Source organism: Somniosus microcephalus, chromosome 17 (assembly GCF_052327205.1).
Source record: "Somniosus microcephalus isolate GS21.2 chromosome 17, FLI_Smic_1.0, whole genome shotgun sequence".
Classification (NCBI taxonomy): Eukaryota; Metazoa; Chordata; class Chondrichthyes; order Squaliformes; family Somniosidae; genus Somniosus; species Somniosus microcephalus.
In genome coordinates, this window is record NC_141003.1 from 90192886 (window position 1) to 90219010 (window position 26125).

The following is a 26125-nucleotide window of genomic DNA, read 5'->3' on the forward strand; positions in this document are numbered from 1 at the left end:
ATTTCGCTAGCCTACGCAGTTCGACCAAATATTCCGCGTTGCTTTCGTCTTTCCGTTGCGTTCTTGCATAGAATTTGAATCGTTCAGCCAACATCAACGGTGTGGGGTTCAAGTGGTCCTTCAGAACAGCCACAATCCCTTCGAAAGTCTGATCCGCCGGTTTAGCTGGTGCTAGTAGATGCTTCAAGAGCCCGTATGTCTTTGCGCCCATCGAGTTTAGCAATGTTATCGCTTTGTCGTCTTCCTCTATTTTGTTGGCTTCACAATAGATCTCGATGCGTTTCACGTACGTGGCCCAGTCTTCTATCTCAGAATTAAAATCGTTAATATTCCCTCGCTTAGGCATCTTCCTTTCCTTGGGAGCAGCACAAGTATTTCTTTAAATTCTTATTTATTATTTATTTATTTCTAAGATGGCGGTTTTTCCCGCGAAAATGGCGGTTTCCCGCTCTTTCCTTCTCTCCCCGCCCCTTCAATGGCGGTCTCCCGCATCTGTCGTCTTCTCCGCCTAATGGTGGCTTCCCGCATTTCTTCCCTGGTGGGAGGGGTACGCTTTCCCCACAGCGGAGAGGTTCAGCCGCTGGGCTGGCTTCCGCACAGCTCCCCTTACTCGGCTCTGTCTTTCTCTCCCGCTCGCACGGCTCTACCGGCGCTGGGTACCCCGTTCACGGAGAACAGTTCAGCCGCTGGACTGGCTCTCGCGCAGCCTCCTTTGGTCGGCTCTGCCTCTCCCACACGCCCGGCTCCCGTTCGCCTCCCAGCCCTCACGCAGTCCGGTGCTTCCCTCCCCCGGCTGCGGCTGAGTTTCTCTCTTCCCGCGCCTGCTCCCGGTCTCAGCGCTTCGTGGCTTCGGTCGCTGCCCGGCTTTTCCCGCCGATCGCGGTCCGGCTATCTCACGACGCCGTTGGACCCGACTTTCTGACCAGCTCTGCTCCCCCTCGACCGTGGTCGAGTGCACAGCCCTTATCCTCCGGATTTCGTTACACTTTTCCCTACTCACAGTCTCCGTGGCCGCCTTGTTTCCTGCTGATCGGCTCACTCCGCACCGTGGTAGAAGGGTAGTCAGTGCCTGTTGCTGATGGAAGCTTTTGTTGCTAAAGTCTTCTTCCTTTCTATTGCTGCAGCCTCATGTTTTCTCCCAGCATAACGACGAGGGCGGTTGCCTCTCTTCGACGCTCTTTAGTTGCTTTGGTAGTCTTGCCGCAGGGTACGATCGGACTCGTCGCCACTGTAAAGTCTGTGGGTTGTACAGTTAATAACGACACAGACTTCAAGAATAACAAACAAACAGGTCTTTACTATTCGAAGGTCAGGGCGAATCTGCCCAAGGAATCATGCCACAACACTTATATACCGGTGTGGTTACCGTCGGTATTACAGTATACAGAAGCCAAACAAGTAGTGCCACACCTAAAGTAGTTCTCTTAAAGGTGAACGGTTACATACAATAGTTCTCTTAAAGGTAGACGGGTACATACACTACAGACGCCTCGTGCAGTATAAGTGGCAGCCATTTTGTTCCACTCCTTCTTTGTGAGAGACGGATATTTGGAGATAGACAAAGGGAGAGCGCTTTCTGGTTTGACTCAACGCTCGCACAGGTACTTGTGGCTTCAGGCCAGAGCTTTTCACTTGGATTTAACTTTCAGTGCCATAGCCTTGATTCGAAACATATAATGGGGGCTGCAATGGGTGGAAACGTTGGCTTACTGCATTGCATTCAAAGGGCTCAGAGACGCCGTGAGAGAGTGCCAGTCATGGCCAGACGGAGAAGGGCCAACAGGCGTCGGCACAGGAGGCCTTACCCACCCAGGGTATACCGCCAGCACTTCTCATATCTGAACATGTCTGAGGAGCAGTGTGTTCGGAGGCTGTGATTCAGAAGGGAGGTGGTCACTGAGATCTGCCACCTGCTTCGCAGAGATCTGCAGCCACAGCTGAGGAGCAGGACGTCTCTGTCGGTGGCAGTGAAGGTGACGGTGGCTCTCAACTTCTATGCCACCAGCTCCTTCCAATCCGCTACTGGGGACATTTCCAACATCTCCCAGTTCGCGGTACATTGCTGCATCTGCCAGGTGACCAATGCCCTTTTCAGAAGGAGACGTCAGTTCATCTCCTTCCCCATGACCCTGGACAAGCAGCAAGAGCGTGCAATGGGATTTGCAGCATTAGCGGGCTTCCCCATGGTGCAGGGCGCCATTGACTGCACGCATGTGGCTTTGCGGGCACCTCTAGAGAATGCCGAGGATTACCGCAACCGGAAGGGCTACCATTCGCTCAACATGCAGTTGGTGTGTGACCACAGGCAGCTCATACTAGCTGTCAATGCCCGCTTTCCAGGCAGCAGCCACGATGCCTTCATCCTGCACCAGACTTCTGTGGCAGACATGTTCGAGGCCCAGCCTCACCCACGAGGATGGCTTCTCGTGTCCAAAGGCTATCCTTTGTACACCTGGCTGATGACCCCGCTCCGTGCGCCCAGCACCCCTGCTGAAGAGCGATACAGTGACAGCCATCAAGCAACCAGGAACATCATTGAGCACACAATCGGCGTGCTCAAGCAACGGTTCCGCTGTCTGGATCGTTCCGGGGGAGCCCTACAGTACTCGCCTGAGCGAGTCTCCCATTTTGTTGTAGTGTGCTGCATGCTGCACAACCTGGCTATCCGCAGGACTCGGCCACTGTCAGCAGACATTGGAGGACCACCAGAGGAGGAGGAGGAGGATGAGGAGGAGGAGGAGCACCAGCACGGGAGGGAGGCACAAACTGCAAGGGCTGCCCGTCGGCGGCTTATTGCAACTTGGTTCTAGGCCCCCTCTCAGGGAATGGCTTGTGCCAATGAAAGGAGATGAATGTAGCTGCTCCGCAAGCCCTCAGCCGGTCAAAGCAACAAATACTTCCAAAAGCAAACATGGACAGTGCGATTAAAGAAATTTTTTTACTGTGCAAACTCTGCCCTTCCTGCATGACAAACTAATTGAGAGAAACCCCCCAAAAAACAGTCAGAGACATAACTGGCTCTCACAACCTTCAGAAAATGCAAAAAGCAGTTAAACAAAAATGACCATTATCCTCGGCCTTTATAAAAAACAAACACAACAGTCTCGGCCTTCATATATAAAAGAACACAACAGTCTCGGCCTCATATATAAAAAAATCATTCGGCCACACCTTCTACTTTTTCCCCTGCGAGGGTGATCCGTCTCGCTTCCGTGACTGGCCCCTACCCGCCCTGCAGCTCCTCCTCAATGGGACCCCAGTGGCTGCAGCAAGGCTGGGGGAAGGCTGCTGAGGGTCAGATGGTGAGATGGCAGATGCCCTTGGGGGTCGGCCTGGACCAGCTCTGGGCCTGGAGGGGCCGGCTGCTGACTGCTCCAACTCTGCTTGGGCGGCAGCAGTCTGTCCTACGGGTGGTGGCAGCTGCAGTGGAGGAGTGACAGTGTTGGCTGCAGGAATGCTGCCAACCTGACAGAGCACAGGCACTCCCTGGTCGGCTGATACACTGGCACTTGCATGGGCCAGCACTGCAGCATGCGCAGCAATCTGCTGAAGCACAGATTGCTGGGCTGCTGCGGCGCGGCGAGTACCCCGACGATGCCTGGCCGAACCAGCGAGGGTGGCAGCAGTTAGTGCCCGTGTGGCCCTGGTCTGTGTCTGCATGACACCAGCCAGTGAATGCACGGCACGACTGAGCACTTGGCTGGAAGCCGCCTGTGATGCAGCGAAGTCCTGCAGACTCCTAGCCTGTGCTGCCGCAAAGTCCTGCAGACTCCTGGCCTGTGCTGCACTGAATTCCTGTACACTCCTTGCCAGTGACTCTATGGAGTCAGGCATCCTTGCCACTGCAGCCATGAGCTCAGTGTGCCTGCGCTCAGCCTGGGCGCCCATTTCCGCAAGGAGCCGCACCTCCTCTGCGCTCACTGTAGCAGGACTGGAGGCCGCACTCACCCTCCGGGGAGAAGGCCGCCGAGCTTCCCCACCCCTCCCACCTTGCTGCAGCCCGCTGGGCCCCGGAGCTTCACTTTCCTCTGACCCTTCCCCCCTGCTCCCCTCCAGGGAAGACGTGTCCCCATCATCGCCATGGGCTGCCTCGGCTGAGGGTGGCACTGATGGTCCGGCTTCCCCTTCCTCCTCCTCGCCCTCCGATTCACTCACAGTGCCAGCTTGAGGGCCCGCCTCCTCACCTGGCGATTCACCATCTGAAAGCAGGGAGGCACAAGAGTTGCTTTAGAGTGAGGACAGGGCGGCAGCGAGGGAGGCATGAGTGCTGCTATGCACTGCATTGGTTCGATAGTAGCAAAGGATGCTGGTGTGAGGCGCAAGTGGAAAGAGAGAGGTCAAAAAGGTGATGCCCTTACCATTGGGGCCGACAACAGGGTCGGCATCTCCACTGGCGACGGGGCCAATCAGCTGGCCTGACATAATGCGCTCCACACGCTGCTCCAGGTCGGAGAGCTGTATGAGGTCAGGACGGCCTCCCCCGGTCTGTCGCTGCTGCCTTCGGTTGTGCGCCAGCTTGCCCTGCAAGAGAAAGGACGGCCTCTAAGTACAGTGTGAAGCCCTGATCTTGTCTGCACTGTTTCCCATGGTGGAATAGCCCTGACAGTGTGAAGCCCTGATCTTGTCTGCACTGCTTCCCATGGTGGAATAGCCCTGACAGTGTCAAGCCCTGATCTTGCCTGCACTGCCTCCCATGGTGGAATAGCCCTGACAGTGTGTGAAGTCCTGAATGTGCAAGTGATTTTCATGACAGTCCCATAGCTGCTGGATGAGGGCTGGGCATTTGGGCTTTCAGGTCCCTTTGGCCATAAAGTGAGGAGCACATGCAGGGATGAAGAGGATACTGGAAAGGGTACTCACCCTGACAACCCAAGTGAGGTTGTTGAACTTTTTTCTGCATTGAATTGGAGTCCTGCCAACCACGCTGTTGGAGGTCACCCTGTTTGCCACCTCCCTCCAGGCTTTCCGATAATCGGTGAGCAGCGGCCTCCTGCCACCTTCAGGGAAGAGGACAAGGCGCCTGTGCTCCACTGCGCCAACCACTACCCTCAGGTCACCCTCGCTGAAGCGCTGCGCTCTCTCCCTGGCCTTCTCCATTGTCCTGGGCGTTGAACAGTTCAAGCAGCAGTGGTCAGGCCTTGCTTCAGGGCTGCAGTATGCAGGGCGTGGCAGCCAAACAATTCCACCCTCCCCCTTTAAGAGCTGACCGGCGCCAGAGTGTCTGCCTTCAATCAGCAACTCGCCGCACCTGCGCTGTGCCCGCCCTCGGTGGTAGTGCCCCGGCTCGTTGGGTTAGCGCCTTATGAGAGTTGTGCATCACCTGCTTTAGCGCAGCAGCAACCTCTTGGGGCGATGCAACTAAATATCGGTGAAGGTGGCGCTAAGTTGCGCCGGGTGCAAAATTTAGCGAATGCCCGGCTGTAGCGTCCCAAATGTGGCTATACTGAATTTCTAGGCCTTTATCTTTTATTGGTCCCATTATCTCACCTCATGATATATTTTGCAAGCTATAAAAATGTATAGGTGTATCCCTGAAATCATTACTGGCTGTTTCATTACTGCAGAAACTTTGATCCAATCCAATTAGTTTAGCAGACAAACCAATCCTTTTAATGAAATGTTTGGCCTTGAAGTAGTTTATTCTCCGCATTAATGATTGAACTCGATCCTATGCCAGCCGCTTCATAGAACATAATAATACAAACATAAGAAAAGCACACTGGGGCGAAAATTGAGCAAAGCTGGCACACACTATGTAACAAGGGGTGAACTTAATTCTAGTTCTCATAGTGTTAAGGTGCAAACTTTATAGAGGAGTTTTTAGAATTGATTGAGACAAATACGGTGAATTATGGGCTAGCTGCAATGCCATGTTATGATGCCAAGCTGCACAGTGGAATTATTAGCTCATGTTGGCCATGTGGAGGTTGTGGAATAATGCTGACCATGTGAACAATTGCATGAAGTGATTCGTGTGCATTCAATGGGCAGCGCTTTTCTTTATGGCAATCAGAAATTAGTTCATTTGTTAACACCATATGGCGTGTTAAACATATCCATTTGTTCGGCATGCATATTATTATTAAGAATTAGCAACTCCTGACAGATTATACAAGTCCAATGGTGTGAGGTGAGGAGGTTTGATTTAATCTGTTCAAACTGAAGGAGGGGGCAATAATTGGATTTGGGGCATTTCTTTATAGGGTGGTGAGAGAATCAGTGGGTGCATTTATCCAGGCCAATCTTGGGTGGCTTCGGTTGACTTACAACAGAAAAACATTGGCAGAGGCGTGGTCAATATTTGCCTGGCACCTCGGTTGGGGAATGGCACGAGAGGGCCGTACAAAGGCCGAGAAAAATATTTTTCAAATAGGGTACAATAAATATATATTTATAAAAATTGGCTTTAGTGATCTTATTAAATCTGAGTAGATGTAAGAACTTTAGCCCATGATTCAACCTCGCAATCAGTGAGACAGAGTTTGTGTTGGCGTGTCACGTATAGTTCACCTTTCTGAGCATGGGGCATTTGATGAGTCAATACTAAGTGGATTGATGGTCTCTTGGCTTCGCAACGCATGCCACTGAACAGCACGGCTTGGAAGTTATGTGAGTTTTAGGTTACCAATGCCTGAAGCGTTTGTATGAAATTCAGTTGTCTGCTGTTTTAACAGGGTTGCTAATCCAATTATTCTTAACTGGTTAATGCCCGTTTAAACAGCAAAGAAAACTCATGCACATGTCTGTGCTGATATTCACACCGCACAATTTCAAGACCCATGTCTTTTTACATTGGAAGACGTGCTTTTGAATCTTCCTCAGATTCCTGTGCCTTATTCTGGGAAAATGGTAAATGCCTCAAAACTCGGCATGGAATCCAGAAGTGCCCAGGTGTGTTGCTGTTGTTAGAGATGTTCTGCACAGATCTGTTTCATCTTTCCTGAGCCCAGTTATGTGAACACAAGCAGATGCCAAGTCTAAACCGAATGTGCAGGGTGTGATTTTCCCTCTTAACTAATTTGAACATTAAAAAAAGAGGTCTCGGCATATTTTTTTAAAATTCATTGATGGGATGTGGGCGTCGCTGGCTAGGCCTGCATTTAGTGCCCATCCCTAATTGCCCTTGAGAATATGGTGGTGAGCCGCCTTCTTGAACCGCTGCAGTCCATATGGTGTAGGTACACCCACAATGCTGTTAGGAAGGGAGTTCCAGGATTTTGGCCCAGCGACAGTGAAGGAACGGCGATACAGGTCCAAGTCAGGATGGTGTGTGGCTTGGAGGGGAAGTTGTAGGTGGTGATGTTCCCATGCGTCTGCTGCCCTTGTCCTTCTAAGTGGTAGAGGTCGCGGGTTTGGAAGACGCTGTTGAAGGAGCTTTGGCGAGTTGCTGCAGTGCATCTTGTAGATGGTACACACTGCAGCCACAGTGCGTCGGTGGTGGAGGGAGTGAATGTTGAAGGTGGTGGATGGAGTGCCAATCAAGCGGGCTGCTTTATCCTGAATGGTGTCGAGCTTCTTGAGTGTTGTTGGAGCTGCACTCATCCAGGCAAGTGGAGAGTATTCCATCACACTCCTGACTTGTGCCTTGTAGATGGTGGAAAGGCTTTGGGGAGTCAGGAGGTGAGACACTCGCCGCAGAATTCCCAGCCTCTGGCCTGCTCTTGTAGCCACAGTATTTATATGGCTGGTCCAGTTCAGTTTCTGATCAATGGTAACCCCAGGATGTTGATAGTGGGGGATTCAGCGATGGTAATGCCATTGAATGTCAAGGGGAGATGGTTAGAGTCTCGCTTGTTGGAGATGGTCATTGCCTGGCACTTGTGTGGTGCGAATGTTACTTGCCACTTGTCAGCCCAAGTCTGAATGTTGTCCAGGTCTTGCTGCATATGAACACGGACTGCGTCAGTATCTGATGAGTCTTGAATGGTGCTGAACAGTGTGCAATCATCAGCGAACATCCCCACTTCTGACCTTATGATGGAGGGAAGGTCATTGATGAAACAGCTAAAGATGGTTGGGCCTAGGACACTGCCCTGAGGAACTCCTGCAGTGATGTCATGTGATTGAGATGAATGACCTCCAACAACCACAGCCAACTTCCTTTGTGCTAGGTATGATTCCAACCAATGGAGAGTTTTCCCCTTGATTCCCATTGACTTCAGTTTTGCTAGGGCTCCTTGATGCCACACTCGATCAAATGCTGCCTTGATGTCAAGGGCAGTCACTCTCACCTCACCTCTGGAATTCAGCTCTTTTGTCCATGTTTGGACCAAGGCTGTAATGAGGTCAGGAGCTGAGTGGCCCTGGCGGAACCCAAACTGGGCCTCAGTTAGCAGGTTATTGCTGAGTAAGTGCCGCTTGATAGCACTGTCGACGACACCTTCCTTCACTTTGCTGATGATTGAGAGTAGACTGATGGGACGGTAATTGGCCGGGTCGGATTTGTCCTGCTTTTGTAGCCTCACAAAGTGAAGATGTGCCTTTGGGACAAGGCGGTTTTCTCCAAGGGTTGAAACAGATACAATGGGTGTCAGTAGAGCTCGTAATTTAAATTGGACATGCTTTATAATGAGGAAGAAAATAATATTGCTTTACAAATACTTGCTTTGTACTGATCTTATGTCCCTTGAAGTTATCCTGCCTTAATGCTCCAGATAATAACTTGGCACTGGTCCCTGTGAGTTACACCACAGAGTTAGACTGCTATATTTGCACTACTCACGTCCGGGGACAGCTGGGCACAATGCGTGTGTACTTCAGTGCATGTGCGATGCCCTGATAACTGGTGTGTGAATACTGATGAAACTTTAAACATTAGTGAAGAGCAGACTGTCCGATCAGCTTTTTATTAACATCTTACACTCTTCAGACTTCTAAAAGCCAAATGTAGCATCACACCATCAGTCCTTCCGAACTCCCCTTTCTCTCCATGTTCTCTCAACTTTGAAGGCTTCATCTCTTGACTAAAAAATAAATTACTGGGGATCTTTTTAAACTTATTTTACAGTTTAGAACATTCATTTTGCGCTGATTTAAGTTGTACATTGATTGCAGCTGATCTAAAGTAGGAAGGCTTTAAGCATATCTCCTCAAAGTGTCCTCATACCCGACACCCATACTTGGTCTGATGGTGGTTCGGCTTTGGTTCACACCATTGTGCAGCTGAAACCACTTTTCAGCACAGAGAAGTGTAAGAATAGTTAATGCTGCTTTCCTTTAAAGCCATGAAAGTGAGCTTTAAGACCAGATCAGCATGTCAGGATAATGCTGACAAATGTACCTGAATACTTGTCCTGAAGACCTGTCATTCTCTTGTCATGGCATCTTCAAACAAACTGACAAGACAAGTCATCTTTATTAATTCTGAAATGCCAGATGTACTTTAGGTAACCTAATCTAGAAGTTACATTCTTTAAAAACCAGTCAACCAGCAAGAAACAGTCACTACAAGAAGTAGCAAACTATACACAATACTGAACCACGCATTCACCCTTAAAGCGACGGTGTTAACTAAACGACAGACCCGATTAGACCAGCTTGCTGATACTGGGCCATAGATGAAAACCTTGCCCTATAGAAAGCTGGTTTGCCGTTCCCAATGATAGGTTTAACCATGCTGTACTCCAGCTGCTTGTTTCTTCTAATGTGCACAGGCTATCCCCACTGTACTCCACATGCTTAATGACACGTCACATTAAAGACTTGCATTTCTATAGCGCCTTTCACGACCTCAGGGCGTCCCAAAGCACTTTATAGCCAGTGAAGTACTTTTTGAAGTGTAGTCACTGTTGTAATGTGGGAAATGCAGTAGCCAATTTGCGCACAGCAAGCTCCCACAAACAGCAATGTGATAATGACCAGATAATCTGTTTTAGTGATGTTAGTTGAGGGATAAATATTGGCCCCAGGACACCGGGGAGAACTCCCCTGCTGTTCCTCGAAATAGTGCCATGGGATCTTTTACATCCACCCGAGAGAGCAGATGGGGCCTCGGTTTAACGTCTCATCCAAAAGATGGCACTTCCGACAGTGCAGCACTCCCTCGGTACCGCCCCTCCGACAGTGCAGCACTCCCTCGGTACTGGAGTGTCAGTGTAGATTTTTGTGCTCAAGTCTCTGGAGTGGGACTTGAACCCGCAACTTTCTGATTAGCAGTGATAAAATAATGCCTTTGAAAAGGGATCATTTGCCAGCATTCTGGAATTGCTCGCTGCCTCCTTTTGCTTCCTGAGTGGAACACAGTCCGTTGGAAAGGTAAAGCCGCTCAGCTTCCATGTCATATTGTCTGACTTGCCTCTTGTTCCGGTATTGCTTGGTTTTCAGTGTTGTTCATTTGATTAATTTATCGAAGATCAATGAGAACGTTTCTAGCTTTCATGAGTTAATTGTAGTGCTTGTCTTCAGCCACATGCCAATTGTGCAGATTGCATCTCCCTAGAGGCACCCTTAATTCGGCTTTAACTAACTCCAAAGTGGAGGTTTATTGTCAGTTTTAGTTTAGCAGGGACTGATTTAACAAGAGGTGAGGCACAATACTAAAACAGACACCCTGCTGAGGAAAGGAAGTTACAGGCAGCAGTAACTAGACCATGGGCTTACTGTTCTTATGTTTATTTTAAATGCATTTTCAGAGACATTTTTCATTGCCGCCTATGATTCTCTTCACACCAGCATCTCTGATACTGAACACTGGAAGGTGATGAGATGGAATGATCCTGTGGTCCCTGAGGTCTTGCAGTAGTTCTCTTGAGGGTAAAATCTAAATTGAAGTACAAATCCCAAATGAGCCAATTTGGGCATTTTAGGGATTTTGGATTATTGGTGGCAGGAAATCATAATGATTTCAACTTCAACAGAAGAAATCAGCTCATTCAATAACTTCTCAAACAAAAGGATTAATACATTTTGGGGATGGATAATTATATTAGACCCTTTTTAGCAATCAATGAATTTGTATATAGAACTGTCCCTCAAGAGATTCATCACGTAGCGTAGATTGTTGATCCTCTGGGAGGAGCGATCTTGATGTCCTGAATGGTGATTGTCTTTTTATGTTTCTTAACATGCCTCTTACTGCTCATGTAATGTGTCCGAGGAGATTGAAGCTTCCTTCATGTGGACTTTAATCAATTTGTTAGCCTTCCTACTTCACTCCAGCTGGGAAAAGTCCCTTGTGTACAGACCACTGTCCCTTTCTGCAGATTCACATGCAATATGTTACAATCTATCTCTTCCCTCCACTCCATTCATGACCTGTGATATCAGGACCAACTCGAGGGTGAGCTGCATTTCCTTTAGCATTGCATCTGGGAATTGGCGCACATATTTCTCAAGAAAACAAAATGATTATTCCAAGTTCCTTGGTATGAATGTGTGTGCGTGTGTGTGTGTGGCGGTCTCTGCCTTCATTTCCCCAGCACAGTAATTATTGGCTTGATTCGTCTGTAAACAACCATTTAATTATATGGCTATTCATTACACATGACAGAGCTCTAGGAGGTAATTTTAGCCCCCAAAATCAGGTGGGTTGGGGTCGGGTGAGTTGTAAAAAGTTTTTTAAATCTCAAACCCGACCCCAACGCACCTCCAACCCGCCCACTTACAGGTTTAATGGAGACGAGATAGGGCAGGCAGCCAACCCGCTCCCAGGAGGCAAGTTGGCCATTTAAATATTATAATGAGGCTGCATGCCTCAGAATTAACCTGTCTTCCAGGTTTAACCCTTGCCGGCCGGGTTTCCCAGGCCTCGGGAAACCTGGCAGCTGAAGGGAGGTGAGGACAGCTTTGGGGAAAATGCAAGCGCCCTTACAGCGCTGCTTGTGGGCCAGGAGGAGCAGGACTGCTTCCTCCCAGGCTACCAAGCTACCTACTTCCCTGCCATTGCACCGCCCCTCCTCCAAAGACCCCCGCCCCCCACTCCCGCCCTGATCGATGATCGGACATGCCCAGGATCCTTACCCGCTCCCGTGGCTGTGGCCTCCTCCAGAGCATGCCCCATCCGACTGGGAGCCTAGCTTGTCAATCAGGCTGGCCCCTGGGCAGGGAACCTGCTGGGAAAAACCCCGCACGCTGTGGAGTTAAAACTAGTTCAACCACACAAGCTAAGGGTTTTTATTCTGTTACAGTGGATTGGCTTCCATTCAAATGGCATTGTAGGAGCCCTGCTACCTGGGATAGCAGGAATGACGTATGAGGAGAGATTGGGTCGATTGGGCTTATACTCGCTGGAGTTTAGAAGAATGAGAGAGGATCTCATTGAAACTTATAAAATTCTAACAGGACTAGACAGACTAGATGCAGGAAGGCTGTTCCCAATGGCGGGGGAGTCCAGAACCAGGGGTCACAGTCTAAGGATAAGGGGTAAGCCATTTAGGACAGAGATGAGGAGGAATTTCTTCACCCAGAGAGTGGTGAACCTGTGGAATTCTCTACCACAGAAGGCAGTTGAGGCCAATTCATTAAATATATTCAAGAAGGAGTTAGATATGTTTCTTAAGGCTAAAGGGATCAAGGGATATGGGGAGAAAGCAGGGACAGGGTACTGAGTTTGGATGATTAGCCATGATCTCATTGAATGGCGGAGCAGGCTCGAGGGGCCGAATGGCCTACCCCTGTTCCTATCTTCTATGTTTCTATGTTACTGTGAGTGTGGAAGGGTGGCCCTTCTACACTGTGTAGCTATTGAAGGGCTATCATGGTTTTGCATCTCACTCACCAGGTTTGTAATCAGAACTGCTCAATGATGCCCAACACTGTGTTACTGATCATCGCTGTGCTCCAAGTGTTACAGTTAGATTGAAAGTTAACCTAGCTACACGACGGCCACATCACAATAATAATTGGCCAATGTAATGAGGTGCTCCAGGAGATGCTCTCACAAGCCAGGAGTTCCAATTCAGCCCGCCTGAGTAGGAGGGAGAACAGCACTGTCTCCAGGAGCAATAGTCAGAGCCCCCACAACCGGAACTCAGGCCGCGTACTTTGAGAGATGGAAGATTAAATTAAGATAGTACATTCATATTTTTGTTGAACCTTTCCCCTTCCAAAATATCAGACCTGAGCTGCTCGCAGCAAGTCAGAGGTTTTGTTGTTTTATAACAATATACAGATATGGGCCTAGAAATTCAGTAAGGCCCCGCCAGGTCTTTAGCGCACGAAATTTAGCGCTCGCCCGGATTCCCGTAGCGCCCGCCTGAAATTCATTTGCGACGGGCCAAGACGGAGGCGGGCGCTACTGCAGGGTTTGGCCGCCTCGCATGGGGCGATGAATGTCTATTTCAGGCGTCCAGCTGCCGCTGCGCCACCCGATGCGGTGCGGCAGGCTGGGGTACTGCAGGCCTCCTCCTTCTCTTAAGGAGGAGCTGCCTGCAGCCGTGAGATCGCCACTGGATTCCCCCGGCAAATGAGCCCGGCACCACGGAGAAGTGCCGGGCTCGCGGGAGTCAGACAGCAATGCTGCGGGGGGGTGGTGCAGGAGTCCGGGGAGGGAGGTGCGGCCATGCGGCCGCCAGGAAAGCGGCCGGCCGCCCCTCCACCTTTATGCGCCGGCCTCTTGGAGCTGCAAGGCCCCGTTTTTCAAACGTTGTTTGCGGCCGCTGCGGGCGAGGCGGCCGCAACTGAATTTGGCCTTCGGCACGGAATCGCGTTGGAACCGGGGCGCTGCGCACACCGATGACGTCATCGGTGCCGGCGCAGCGCTACCGGCTAACGCCGATGTTAGGGACCAACTTAATTTCGGGCACTAAAAAACTTCCGGCGCAACCCACTCTTACGCCCCTAAGTGGGCACAAACGCAACTGAATTTCTAGGCCATTATGTCATATGATGCACAAAGTTCTATCAGGACCATTGATTTTCTCACCATCTTCCTCGCGTTTAATTCCTACATTCCCTCCCTCTTCAATTTGTTGATTTACTTTGGACCAATTAACAAAAAGATGGCTGAAATCTATTAAAAGTGCAATGCTTACTGGAAGTGCCCCCTATGTGCAAAGCTTTTAATGTATTCCTAATGCATTTCCCATGCTGTTGCTCATGGTAAGTTGGTGCAAACAGCCTCTCCCTTTTCATTGCCTGTCATCTTCCTCTCTTTCTGTCCTCGCTTCCTTTCTCTGTCCTCTTCTGATCCTTTTTCTGTTTTTCTCTTTATTTTCTGGTGTAGGTGGCAGGGTTTGGCATGGTGTGGCATGATCAAGGAGTGGCCCACCAAATGCTGGAGTCTGTATTTTTACATGATGGGTGTGGGGCAATGGTCAAGAGAGGGATCCCACCAGAGTCATAGGCTGGCAGGTCATGAGTGGGAGAGTCTTTGATGGCAGGATGGATCTGGCCAGGACAGGGCAGCAGCAGAAAGCAAAGCAAAGGTGATTTTTTTAATTCATTCACGGGCTGTGGGCATTGCTGGCAAGGCCAGCATTTATTGCCCATTCCCTAATTGCCCTTGAGAAGGGGATGGTGAGCTGCCATTACACAGGGCAGTTAAGAGTCAATCACATTGCTGTGGGTCTGGAGCCACATATAGGCCAGACCGCAGATTTCCTTCCCTAAAGGACATCAGTGAACCAGATGGGTTTTTACTACAATCCAGTCGTTTCATGGTCACCATAATTTTTTTGTTAATTTCAGATTTTTATTTAATTAACTGAATTTAAATTTCCCAGCTGCCGTGGTGGGATTTGAACTCGTGTCTCTGGATCATTAGTCCAGGCTTCTGGATTACTCATCCAGTAACATAATTACTATGCTATTGCAATCCTGCCAGCTTGCATGAGGTCTGCTCCTACAGTCCCACACTCTGACTTGGTGCCTCTTCCTTCCCCTTGCTGCTGCCCCTTAGCTCCTATTCTGCCCTGCGCCTCACTCTCTTTTCCTTCCTGCTGCCAGCTCACCTTCCCACTGTCCCTTGCTCAGTTGCCTCCTCTACGTTTTTCCTTTGAACTGCTCCTCTCCTTCCCAGTTGCTCCTATGGTTTCCCCTCTCCCTTACTCCTGCTCGCACCTTCAATTCCCCACCCCCGTTCCTTCACCTCCTTTTTCTCCTTCCCTTCCCCATTATTCCATCCTCCTCACTTCTTCCCCTTCCTCCTCCCCTCACTCCCCTAGCTCCATTCCCATCCTCCCACCAGGCAGATCCCAAAGCCAGTTTACAGCATTAATGTGAGAACCAGCAACTTGTGTTTTAAAGCCCTTATGATGCCATAAATAGAATCCAGCACGATCAGAACTTAAAACAAACTGTTGGTTCCTAGCTCAGTGTGTGAAAGTGGTGAAGATCAAGTACGCAGATGGTCGGAAGACCCGAGGAACAGCACCTCTTCTTCCGATTAGGCACTTTACAGCCTTCCGGACTCAATATCGAGTTCAACAATTTCAGATCATAACCTTGGCCCCTATTATATTTTTATATATATTTTTTATCCACACCTTTGTTTTGTGCCCTTCCCCCTTTTTTTCTCTCCCACATGGCAGCTGTCTCCCATTCTGCCAGCGCATTTCACACCTAATCTAGAGCCGTCTTTTGTCTCCACTAGTCCTATCACCATCTCGTCTGGTTTTGAATACCTCTTAATGGCCTAGAAATTAGGTTTGCCTCCGCCAGGGCTTTTGCGCCCGAAATTTTGCGCCCGCGTTAATTGCCGCTGCGCCCGCCAAAAATTCAGCTGCCCCGCGCCCAGACGGCTGCGGGCGCTAATGGAGGGTTTCAGCGCCTCGCTATGGGCGCTGAATGCAGGTTTGCGGCGCTAATCCCCCGCTGTGGCACCCGATGCGGTGCGGCAGGCTGGGGTACTGCAGGCCTCCTCCTTCTGTTAAGGAGGAGCTGCCTGCAGCCGACCGCTGACCGGTCGATTCGCCCGACAAATGAGCCCGGCACCTCGGAGAAATGCCGGGCTCGCGGGCCACACACATCAGTGCCGCGGGGGGGGTGGTGGAGGAGTCCGGGGAGGGAGGTGCGGGCAGGCGGCCGCCGGGAAAGCGGCCGGCCGCCACTCCACCTTAATGCGCCGGCGCTACGTGCTGCAACATCCCGTTGAACAATTGTTGGTTGCGGCTGCCACGGGCGAGGCGGCCGCAACTGAATTTGGGCGTCCGGCCGCGTTACCACGGCAACCGGGACGCTGCGCACACCGATGACGTCATCGGTTCCGGCGCAGCGCTACCGGCTAACGCCGATGGTAGGGCCCAACGCAATTTCGATCGCGGCTATAATTCCGGCGCAAGGCCCTCTAACGCCTCTAATTGGGCGCTAACCCCACCGAATTTCTAGGCCAATGTCTCTTCACTTCTCTTTTGTTCTTTCCCAGCCCCCAAACTGGCCTTTTAATCTGTTTCTTTTCCTGTGCTTTTTCAGTCCTGACGAAGGGTTTCAACCTGAAACGTTGACTCTAATTTCTCTCCACGGATGTTGCCTGGCCTGCTGAGTTTGTCCCAGCATTTTCTGTTGTTATTTAGCAATTGAGTTACTGGGTCAATCTAGGCCAAGGTGCTGAATGTGATGCCATTGAAAACCATAATAAATCTAATTAATGAATCATGCTATGCTGGATTATTATAGACACATACCAGCACGACCCACCATTCCCCAGCTAAGCAACCTACAATGCTGCCGCCTGTCACACGCCTTATAGAATTTAAAGTAAGGACTGTACAGGAAATAATTTTCTGATGCTATATTATAAACAGTGTCTGGACTGTAACAGGTGATCAACATTTGGTAAATAAAGGGTTAATTTAGTGTGTAACTAAATATTTTGAGGAAAGGAACATTCAGCCTAATCGTTTTTAAGAGCTTTTTTTATGAATGAGGAATGTTAACTGGCAAGACAGTACATGTGCTGGCTTTCTATCGGAGGTAATTAACCCATTGCCCTCGCCAGAAATTCACAACAAAAGCTTTTGGCGAATCAGTGGTTTCTGGTGAGGTCAGAGGTTAATGAACAAAACATTAATAAGCAATATAAAACTCTTGTTGATTAATTTAATCCTTTGAACCCTTTGAGGACAGAGTGCCCCAAAGAACTTTCACAATGTGTATATTTTCTATCAAATAATAGCTCCAGGAATGACTCCTGGAACTTGCTTGTGCTGAACATTATTGTGCAGAATTATATTGATATAACAAGCTGCAAAGGTTGGGTGCCAAAGTTGTGGGACGCCAATTTTGTTCCCATTATTCACAGTGGGTCTTCTGAGCTGCAGCGTAATAAAGCCATGTCAAGCAAAGAGCATGCCATTCCCCCAGTGGGAGGGGAAGAGAGTAATTGCCCTATTTACTCTGACAATGGGATCTAATGATCAAGCACTGGGGGACAAGCCAATTAGAGTCTCAGCCAGAGGCTTTGAAAATGGCCGTGTTTTGATTTATGTTTAAACTTGGAGGGCAGTCCAACCAAACGGGCTTATGGGGTAACCCTGTAAAGGGCCTCCTCTTTGCCATCATGTGCACCAGTGCCATCCTTGGGACAGGGTTCCACTGATTGCTGCAGATGGCAAACCTGGTGCTGTCAACACCCCTCAGATCGGGCCCCTTATTTTAGGTTTGGGTTGTAGACGTCTCGGCCCTTGGACTGCCCGTCGGCCCAGCGCGCTCTCTATTGCAGGCCTGTTTGGATTCCTCCTCATCAACAGGAAAGATCCCCGTGAGACTGAGAACTTTACAGTAACTTCCCCAATGATTGAAGGGTCTGCTTGTGATTTCTGAGCCACTTGCAGTTGCTCCATTTTTCCGGAAATATTCCACTACATAAATTGGCTCGAAGGCAGAACTGGTTCTGTTCTACTCCATAATGGTGCCTCGGAGAGATATTTGCAATATGACAAAAGCAAAGCATCCTGTGGATGCTGGAAATCTGAAGAATGAAACCAAAAACGCTGGAAGCTCTCAGCAGGTCTGGCAGTGTCTGTGATAGTTGCAATGGTTTGCTCTCTTGCATTTGGCAGCAGTCGGTTAAACAGCAACATTGGCCAATACTCAGAATCAGTTCATCTGCCAAGTGCTGATCCTCTTAGCCATGGAAAGGGCTGAGTGAAAACCAATACTGATAGCATTCATTTTCAGGGAACTGTCTCCCAAAGAGTCATAGAGTTGTAACGGCACAGAAGGAGGCCATTCGGCCCATCGAAACCGTGCCGGCTCTCTGTAGAGCAATCCAGTCAGTCCCATTCTCCCGCTCTATCCCCGTAGCCCTGCAAGTTTATTTCCCTCAAGTGCCCATCCAGTCTCCCCTTGAAAACATTGAGGGCTGGACTTTGTGAATGGAGGCGAGTTGGAGGCGGGACAGCTGCTTGTCATGTCAATGTCCCGCCTCCATCCTCGCCTGACCAACCAGAGGGATTTTCCCCTGATTGAGCTTGTTAAGCCCACCCTGCGGGCTCAGCAGGCCAATTAGGGAGGAAGTCACTGTCCGATCACATCAACGTCAGACGTGCTATCTATCAAGACTTCTTGAAAGAAGAAATGTCAGCGTTTGACAGCTCTGTGAAGCTGTCAAACACTGACATTCTCTTTAGTTTGATGAGTCCTTAGGTTCAGGACTCATCAAACCTTTCAAATTTGTAAATTTCACATGGCTGTTGGAACGGAGGTTCCAACAGCCAGCCTGTGAAATTGACAAGGAGGATATCGGCTCTCCCGATCCACCGCGGCTAAAGGCTGTAGGAAGAAAACAAGGTAAGTGAACACTTTTTTAAACTTATCACTCACCTTGCATACTTACCACTCCACACTTGCACCCATCACTCACCTCTACACCTTACTTCCAGGTGCCGCCGACCACCGCAGACCTCCTTCACGTCTCCTCCAACCCGGTGGGCTTCTCCAAGGTCGGGAAGCCTTCACCTGTGAAGGCAAAATGGCACTGTTAACAGGCAGTTAAAAGGGTTAAATGCCTTTCCCGCCTCCAGGAGATGGGACCAGGAGCTGCACATCTTCCCGCCTCCTGGCAAAAGGGCACGGAGGTGGGATGAGGGTGGCTTTGCCATCCGCCCCCACTTTCTCCGAGTTTACTGGCTGTCCCGCCTCCATGCCCGCCTCCTCAGGGCTTAGAAAATCCAGCCCTGAGTGTCTTCGCTTCCACCACTTCCATCGGCAGCGAGTTCCAGGTCCTCACCACTCGCTGCGTAAAAAAGTTTTTCCTCACATCCCCCCTGTATCTCTTGCCCAAAACCTTAAATCTGTGTCCCCTCGTCCTTGTACCATCAACTAGTGGGGACAGCCTTTCCCCGTCTAGCCTATCCAAACCCGTCCTAATCTTGTACACCTCTATCAAATATCATGTCTAATTCCAAACCGCAGTGGATCTGTGCCCGCAGATAATTATGTGGTGACCTCATCTGGGACAAATTCGGCACAACCAACTGAAGGTCAAACCGTAGGTCAAACTCTTTGTAAATTTATATTCTTACAATCCTCTTTAATTACAGAATGATGCCGGGGGACAACGCAGCCTCATCAACAGGTGGACCACGTTCCTAAAAGCCCGTCTGGTGTGTTCTGTCCCGGGTCCCGATGGGGTTGATACCTATTTCGATGAACTTCGTAAGTAAAATTTCCACTCTGGGACTTCATTTATTTTGCTTTTTTGCAAATAGTACAGGAACGTTAATCAGGGATGTCTTTAAAATACGTTGATTATTAAAGTTCAAACCTGTTTCTTAAAGTAGCTTCAGAAAGGATTGTGTGGGCAGATTTGAGACTCAGCATAGCTACACAGAGAGGATTAAAGGAGCAATGTTTATAATTGACTGTTTAAATTAGTAGAACTATTAGTATTGTGATTTTACAACCAACAGGCTCTTGATTCAAGCATTGCTACAGTCCCGTTACCCTTTCAGGGCTTCCATTGTCGACGGGTAAGCAGACTGCCAGCCCGCTCCCCCCTCCATTGCTAGTCTGCACTGGGGGCGATGATAGATGTGATGGGCTCATTGTTATGTCTATCTGCTCCACTGATCTCGATAGGGTCAGAATCTGCCGGGTTAAAACATCAATAAATAAGGTTGCAAACTTTTTCTGAGTCCAAAACTGGAGAGGAGACAGGAATCATCAATTAGCAATCCTGGAATGCTCCATGAATTATGGTCTTGTTGTCAATCTTGAAAAATAATCATCAGCCAATTCACTCCTCTCAAAATACGTGTCACTTGAATTAATGGTAGAAATAGCTGGCAGGCTGGCCTGATTGGACTGAATACGTTCTCCTGTGTTAATACATTTGAAATTGTTCTAAGGGGCCAATGAATAGCAGGGCACCATTCCTTCAGCCTTTATCTGTTATTAATTTCCTTTTTCTCTGTCGACCTGTGCCTTTTACATGTAGGTGACCACCTTTGAGCAGGGGTCTGAGGAGTCTGACCTGCCTCTTTGGGCAGGGCTAATGCTGCCCCTAGTTTCTGTGAGAGGGGCTGTGGGTATATGAGAGAATTGCCTTCCCCTCTTTCGCTTATTATCACATCCCTGGCTGTAGCATTGGGCAAACTAGCCAAAGATTGGCATCTTACAACCAGAGCAGGGGATGACCAGAGGGGTCTGATCCAAGGGGCTTCATCAGTATGAGGCATAATGGGACAACAATGTTCATATATTGATTAAAAACTATGATAATAGATTGACAGAAAAGTGTTTAGAAGATATGGATGAGAGAGAACCTAACACATTTCTGACTTTCAAATTATTAATTTTAATAACTTTGTTATTCTTTGCAAAGAGGATGTGTTTCTGCTCCATACGAGAGATCAAAGGAATCCTGTTGTTTATGGAGTCTTCACTACTACAAGGTAAATGTTAACGAACGGCACATGAACCATCCATGAAGAGTGTGTGTTGTGCAGTCTGGATAAATGGATCAATCTAGGATTTCTACTGTTATGTATCTGTATTGAAGATAAAGATAGACATTTTTTTTAAACTGTTAGCTTAACACAAGTGTCGTCGATTCTTCTAACGTCAACCTCCCTTAACAAATTATGAAAGGTTTTGAGAGGGTAAATAGTGAAATAGTTTCCATTGGATGACGAATTGATAACAAGGATTGTAGAACCAGGATTACCACTAGTGGAACAAGAGGGAAGTTCACAGTGTTAGTAGGACCATAGAAGGTTTTGCCACACATGGCTATTGAGGTGGAAACTATAACATTATTTTAAAACACAATTTGATAAGTATTTTAAAAGGAATAATATAAAAGGCTACTAGAAAAACGCAGAGAAATGGGATTTGTCAGCTCTAGTTAAATGCTGCTGCAGGCTTTGGTGAGATGGGCAAATGGCTGCCATCTGTGCTGTAATTTGTCTTCAGCGAGCGAGAGTCTACCCACTGCCGCTTGACATTCAACAGCATTACCATCGCCGAATCCCCCACCATCAACATCCTGGGGGTCACCATTGACCAGAAACTTAACTGGACCAGCCGCATAAATACTGTGGCAACAAGAGCAGGTCAGAGGCTGGGTATTCTGTGGCGAGTGTCTCACATCCTGACTCCCCAAAGCCTTTCCACCATCTACAAGGCACAAGTCAGGAGTGTGATGGAATACTCTCCACTTGCCTGGATGAGTGCAGCTCCAACAACACTCAAGAAGTTCAACACCATCCAGGACAAAGCAGCCGCTTGATTGGCACCCCATCCACCACATTAAACATTTCCTCCCTCCACCACCGGCGTACTGTGGCTGCAGTGTGTACCATCTACAAGATGCACTGCAGCAACTCGGCAAGGCTTCTTCGGCAGCACCTCCCAAACCCGCAACCTCTTCCACCTAGAAGGACAAGGGCAGCAGGCGCATGGGAACACCACCAGCTCCAAGTTCCCCTCCAAGTCACACACCATCCTGACTTGGAAGTATATCGCTGATCCTTCATCGTCGCTGGGTCAAATTCCTGGAACTCCCTCCCTAACAGCACTGTGGGAGTACCTTCACCACATGGACTGCAGCGGTTCAAGAAGGCGGCTCACCACCACCACCTCAAGGGCAACTAGGGATGGGCAATAAATGCTGGCCTTGCCAGCGATGCCCACATCCCATGAACGAATTTAAAAAAAAATTCTATACTTCTTACTAGAATCATAGAATCATAGAAATGTATGCACCGAAGGAGGCCATTCGGCCCATCGTGTCTGTGCCGGCCAAAAAGAACTACCAACCTAATCCCACTTTCCAGCTCTTGGTCCGTAGCCCTGTAGGTTAGAGCACTTCAAGTGCATATCCAAGTATTTTTAAATGTGATGAGGGTTTCTGCCTCTACCACCCTTTCAGGCAGTGAGTTCCAGACACCCACCACCCTCTGGGTGGAAAAAGTTCTCCTCAACTCTCCTCTAATCCTTCTACCAATTACTTAAAATCAAAGCCCCCCCCCGAGTTATTGACCTCTCTGCTAAGGGAAATAGGTCCTTCCTATTATCAGTGATTAATATTGCTCTATTCTGAAGCTCTGTGGTGTGTGCAGCTTACATTTCAGGAATGATGAGTGTTGGCTATTTTGTGAGAGCTTATTGCTGGAAAAGGTTCCTGGGTTAACACTGAGGCTGGGTAGGATCTCGTTCAGTTGTGTTGTTCCTCACAATCAAACAGCTTCTCAACATTCATTGCCTGGGCACAGGAAGAAAGGATATTTGGGAATGCCACCCTGAGAGCGGACAGCGCCTGTGGGACCATAGCCCAGCTCGAGTCAGTGCCTTCAGGGCAAGTGGGAAGAACATTGGGAGAAAAGAAAACGTGAAATGGAAAGTGTTACTGGAATAGGTCACTGAATATCCTGATCCACAAATGCAAGAGGAATCCTGGAATAATGGGAGAGGCAATTGTGCTCAGAATATTTACAGACAAACTGAACAGACAGACAGTAGTGTACACACTTACTTTTATATACTGTGCCCTACATGGCAATCATTTTAGGGATTGAAATTGTCAAAAATAAAGGTTTTTATTTTGTTCAAGTTATCACAAAATATTGTGAAGCAGAAATCTGTATTTAATCAGTTGGTGAGTTTATTTTCACTGTCCTATATCATTTTGTTAAGTTTGGTGAATTCTAAGTGATTTTGTTTCCTGAGTGGTTCCTGTAATGTGTGTTACAGGATTAATGTTTGGGATTGTGTATTCGAGAGGGTTTTGCTCGCTGTCTTGTATCCTCCGGGTATCCAGCCCACACATTGAGATGAAAGTCTCTGCTTCTCTCAACCATCTGTCGGAGTTTGGGATAAATCCCACCGCACAAAGCTACTCGTAACTCAGTGCTGATTGGCACAAGATTGGGTCGCTCACTCACCACTGCCATCAGGATGGGCAAGCAGGCCAATGGAAAAATATCCCACCAGGGCAGTAATAGGTGCCATGCTGAGGTTGAGGATTATCTTGTTTTAGGGAGCAGACTAGAGGGAACTTTGCTCTGCATCTGACCCATCTGACCTGCCCTGGGAGTGCTTGGTGTATGAAGATGGAAACTGTTCCATTGCTTTGCAGTGACCTTCCAGCATATCTGCCACTGGATGAGTTTAATGTGAATGCTTTTAACAATGAATCTGCATTTTTATTTTTGAATGTGAAGATATTTATTACTGTTTTCAACATGGTCAGCTCGATGTTCAGAATAGAGTCAGGAATCAGTAACATACACAAGCTTTCAGTAGAGTCAATGACTAAATATATGGTTTGGTGTGACCATCAGTTTCATCCTCTGCTTAGGGAGCATGTAACATTTGAAAATGTTGGGGAGAAATTAGACATTGATTTAGCCCATTTTTCAGATGTGAGATAGGCGAAAAGGGTCCAAACTCGGGTCACAATCTCCCGCGCCCAATTGACCCCGGAAGTCCACTTCATGTAGAATTGAATCAGGCGCCCTTTAGTTGCCCAGGACACCTGCCAGAAACAGGCAGCGGGCTGATTTGGTTCGGCCAATCAGGGTCCTACGCTGGTTATACTGGGGAGCAACAAGGAGGAAGCAGTATGGCTTCCATTGGTACTGGGCGAGCTGCTTCTGGGTGTCTGCTTGGCGCCACAACTTACCGGTTAAATGCAGATGATGCCCGGTGCCGTATTTGGTACAGGCCTTGCTCTAGTACGGACCGAGTAATCCGCTAACTTGCTGCCCATTTCAGGCATGAGTCCAACTTCTCCCCTGTTATTCTTTAACACAAGAGGGTACTATTAAAATAAAAACAGAAAATACTGGAAATACTCAGCAGGTCAGGCAGCATCTGTGGAGAGAGAAACAGAGTTAACGTTTCAGGTCGGTGACCTTTCATTAGAAGTGGAAAAGGTTAGAGATGTAACAAGTTTTAAGCCAGTACAGAGGCAGGGAGAGGGGGGATGGGAAGAAAGAACAAAAGGGAAGGTTTGTGATAGGATGGAAGGCAGGAGAGATTAAATGACAAAAGGGAATGGGACAAGTAAAGAAACAATAGATGTGTCCAGAAGAAGTGCAAATAGGAATAGCTGAATCATCAACAGCTGCCATCTGAAAAAATAGGGGCCGAGGTTATGATCTGAAATTGTTGAACTCGATGTTGAGTCCAGAAGGCTGTAAAGTGCCTAATCGGAAGATGAGGTGCTGTTCCTCGAGTGTACTTTTAACACTTGCTTGATATGAAGCTTATTTTCATGCCACAGTACCAGGGAAGCTCTGTAAATGGCACATCTGACTTTATCTACCAAATATTATTATTTAATAAAGAAATAACACAAGACCACAACATTGCTATTAATTTGTATATATATATTTTTTCTTTTACTCAGTTCAATCTTTAAGGGCTCCGCAGTATGTGTGTACAGTATGGCTGACATTCGTGCTGCTTTTAATGGACCCTATGCTCACAAAGAAGGCCCCGACCATCGCTGGGTGGAGTACGATGGACGAATCCCTTACCCACGCCCTGGAACAGTGAGTACGCTTCAGAGGCTGCGCTGTTTATTCGCAGTATTAATGACTGAAAGCAGCTATTCTGACTGTGCATCACTGACGAGAGGGTTTTAATGTTGCCTCACTGCACAAGCAGCTAGACTCTGTGCCATTTCAGTGTATCCCTGTAGCAGCAGGAGACGAGCGGTTAATGCACAAAGGACCTCAAACTGCAGTAAACGTGTCCAAACAGATCATTTTTCTTTATCTTCAAATGACATTCTCGTGACATTAATTAACATGTTTTAAGATTTTAATATTTGTACATCAAACCTCCCCCATCCCCCTCTCCCTCTCCCCATCTCCCTCTCCCCATTCCCCCTCCCTCCCCTCCCTATCCCCCCTCCCTCCCCTCCCTCCCCTTCCCTCCCCGCCCCCTCTCCCCCCTCACCCCCATCCAGCCCCTCCCCCGCCCCTCCCCCCATCATCCCCTCCCCCCATCATCCCCTCCCCCATCATCCCCTCCCCCTCGCCCCCTCCCCCCTCCCCCTCATCCCTTCCCCCCTCCCCCTCATCCCCTCCCCCTCGCCCCCATCATCCCCTCCCTCCTCCCCTTCCCCCTCCCCTCCCCTCCTACCTCCCTCCCCCTCCCCTCCCACCTCCCCTCCCCTCCCCTCCTTCTCCTCCCCTCCCCCCCATCCCCTCCCCTCCCTCCCCCCCTCCCCTCCTCCCCTCCCCCCCTCCTCCCCTCCTCCCCTCCCCTCCCCTCCCCCCCTCCTCCCCTCCCCTCCTCTCCTCCCCTCCCCTCCTCCCCAGCTCACTCATGGTATCACTGAAGCTGAGCGGAGATCTGCTTTTATTGTTTGATATCAACACCGTTCCACGGCTCCCCCATCAAGGATTGCATTGTGGCAAGCACCATCTATTGGTCCATCTGTGAACTGGCAATCACAAAGCCAACTTGCAGTATTAGCATCATTGTGTGGTTAAGCAGTATTAGCGAGCTGGTGACAGGATGCCATCTCTCTAGGAAAAGACCAGACGGCGTGTTCCCATAATGCATTGTATCAGAGGTGTGAAACTGTTTTCTTTTCCTCTTCCCGTTTCTTTTCCCTTCCTTCTTTTCTGACTGTGTTCTCCTTTAAAGTAGCGGAGGGAGGAATTTGATGTGGATGCATTTAGTGTCTGTGCCCTTATAAATACATTTTCAGTCGCATTTTTCCTTAAAGTACAGAGTGCTTGCTGATTGTCAATTCTGAAAGGGCCAGCATACTTTTGAAAGATGATTTTAA

The 26125-nt window shown here is 48.8% G+C and overlaps 1 protein-coding gene across 3 annotated transcripts in view; it reads left to right on the forward strand.

The window, feature by feature from the left end:
• The window catches only part of sema3d (sema domain, immunoglobulin domain (Ig), short basic domain, secreted, (semaphorin) 3D), a 428206-nt gene that overhangs the window by 302097 nt on the left and 99984 nt on the right, over positions 1-26125 (forward strand). For all 3 annotated transcript variants that reach the window (XM_086010839.1, XM_086010838.1, XM_086010840.1), the window contains 3 exons: positions 19419-19533; positions 20702-20771; positions 24731-24875. In XM_086010839.1, the coding sequence (XP_085866965.1) occupies positions 19419-19533; positions 20702-20771; positions 24731-24875 (330 nt within the window). The remainder of the gene's footprint in view (positions 1-19418; positions 19534-20701; positions 20772-24730; positions 24876-26125) is intronic.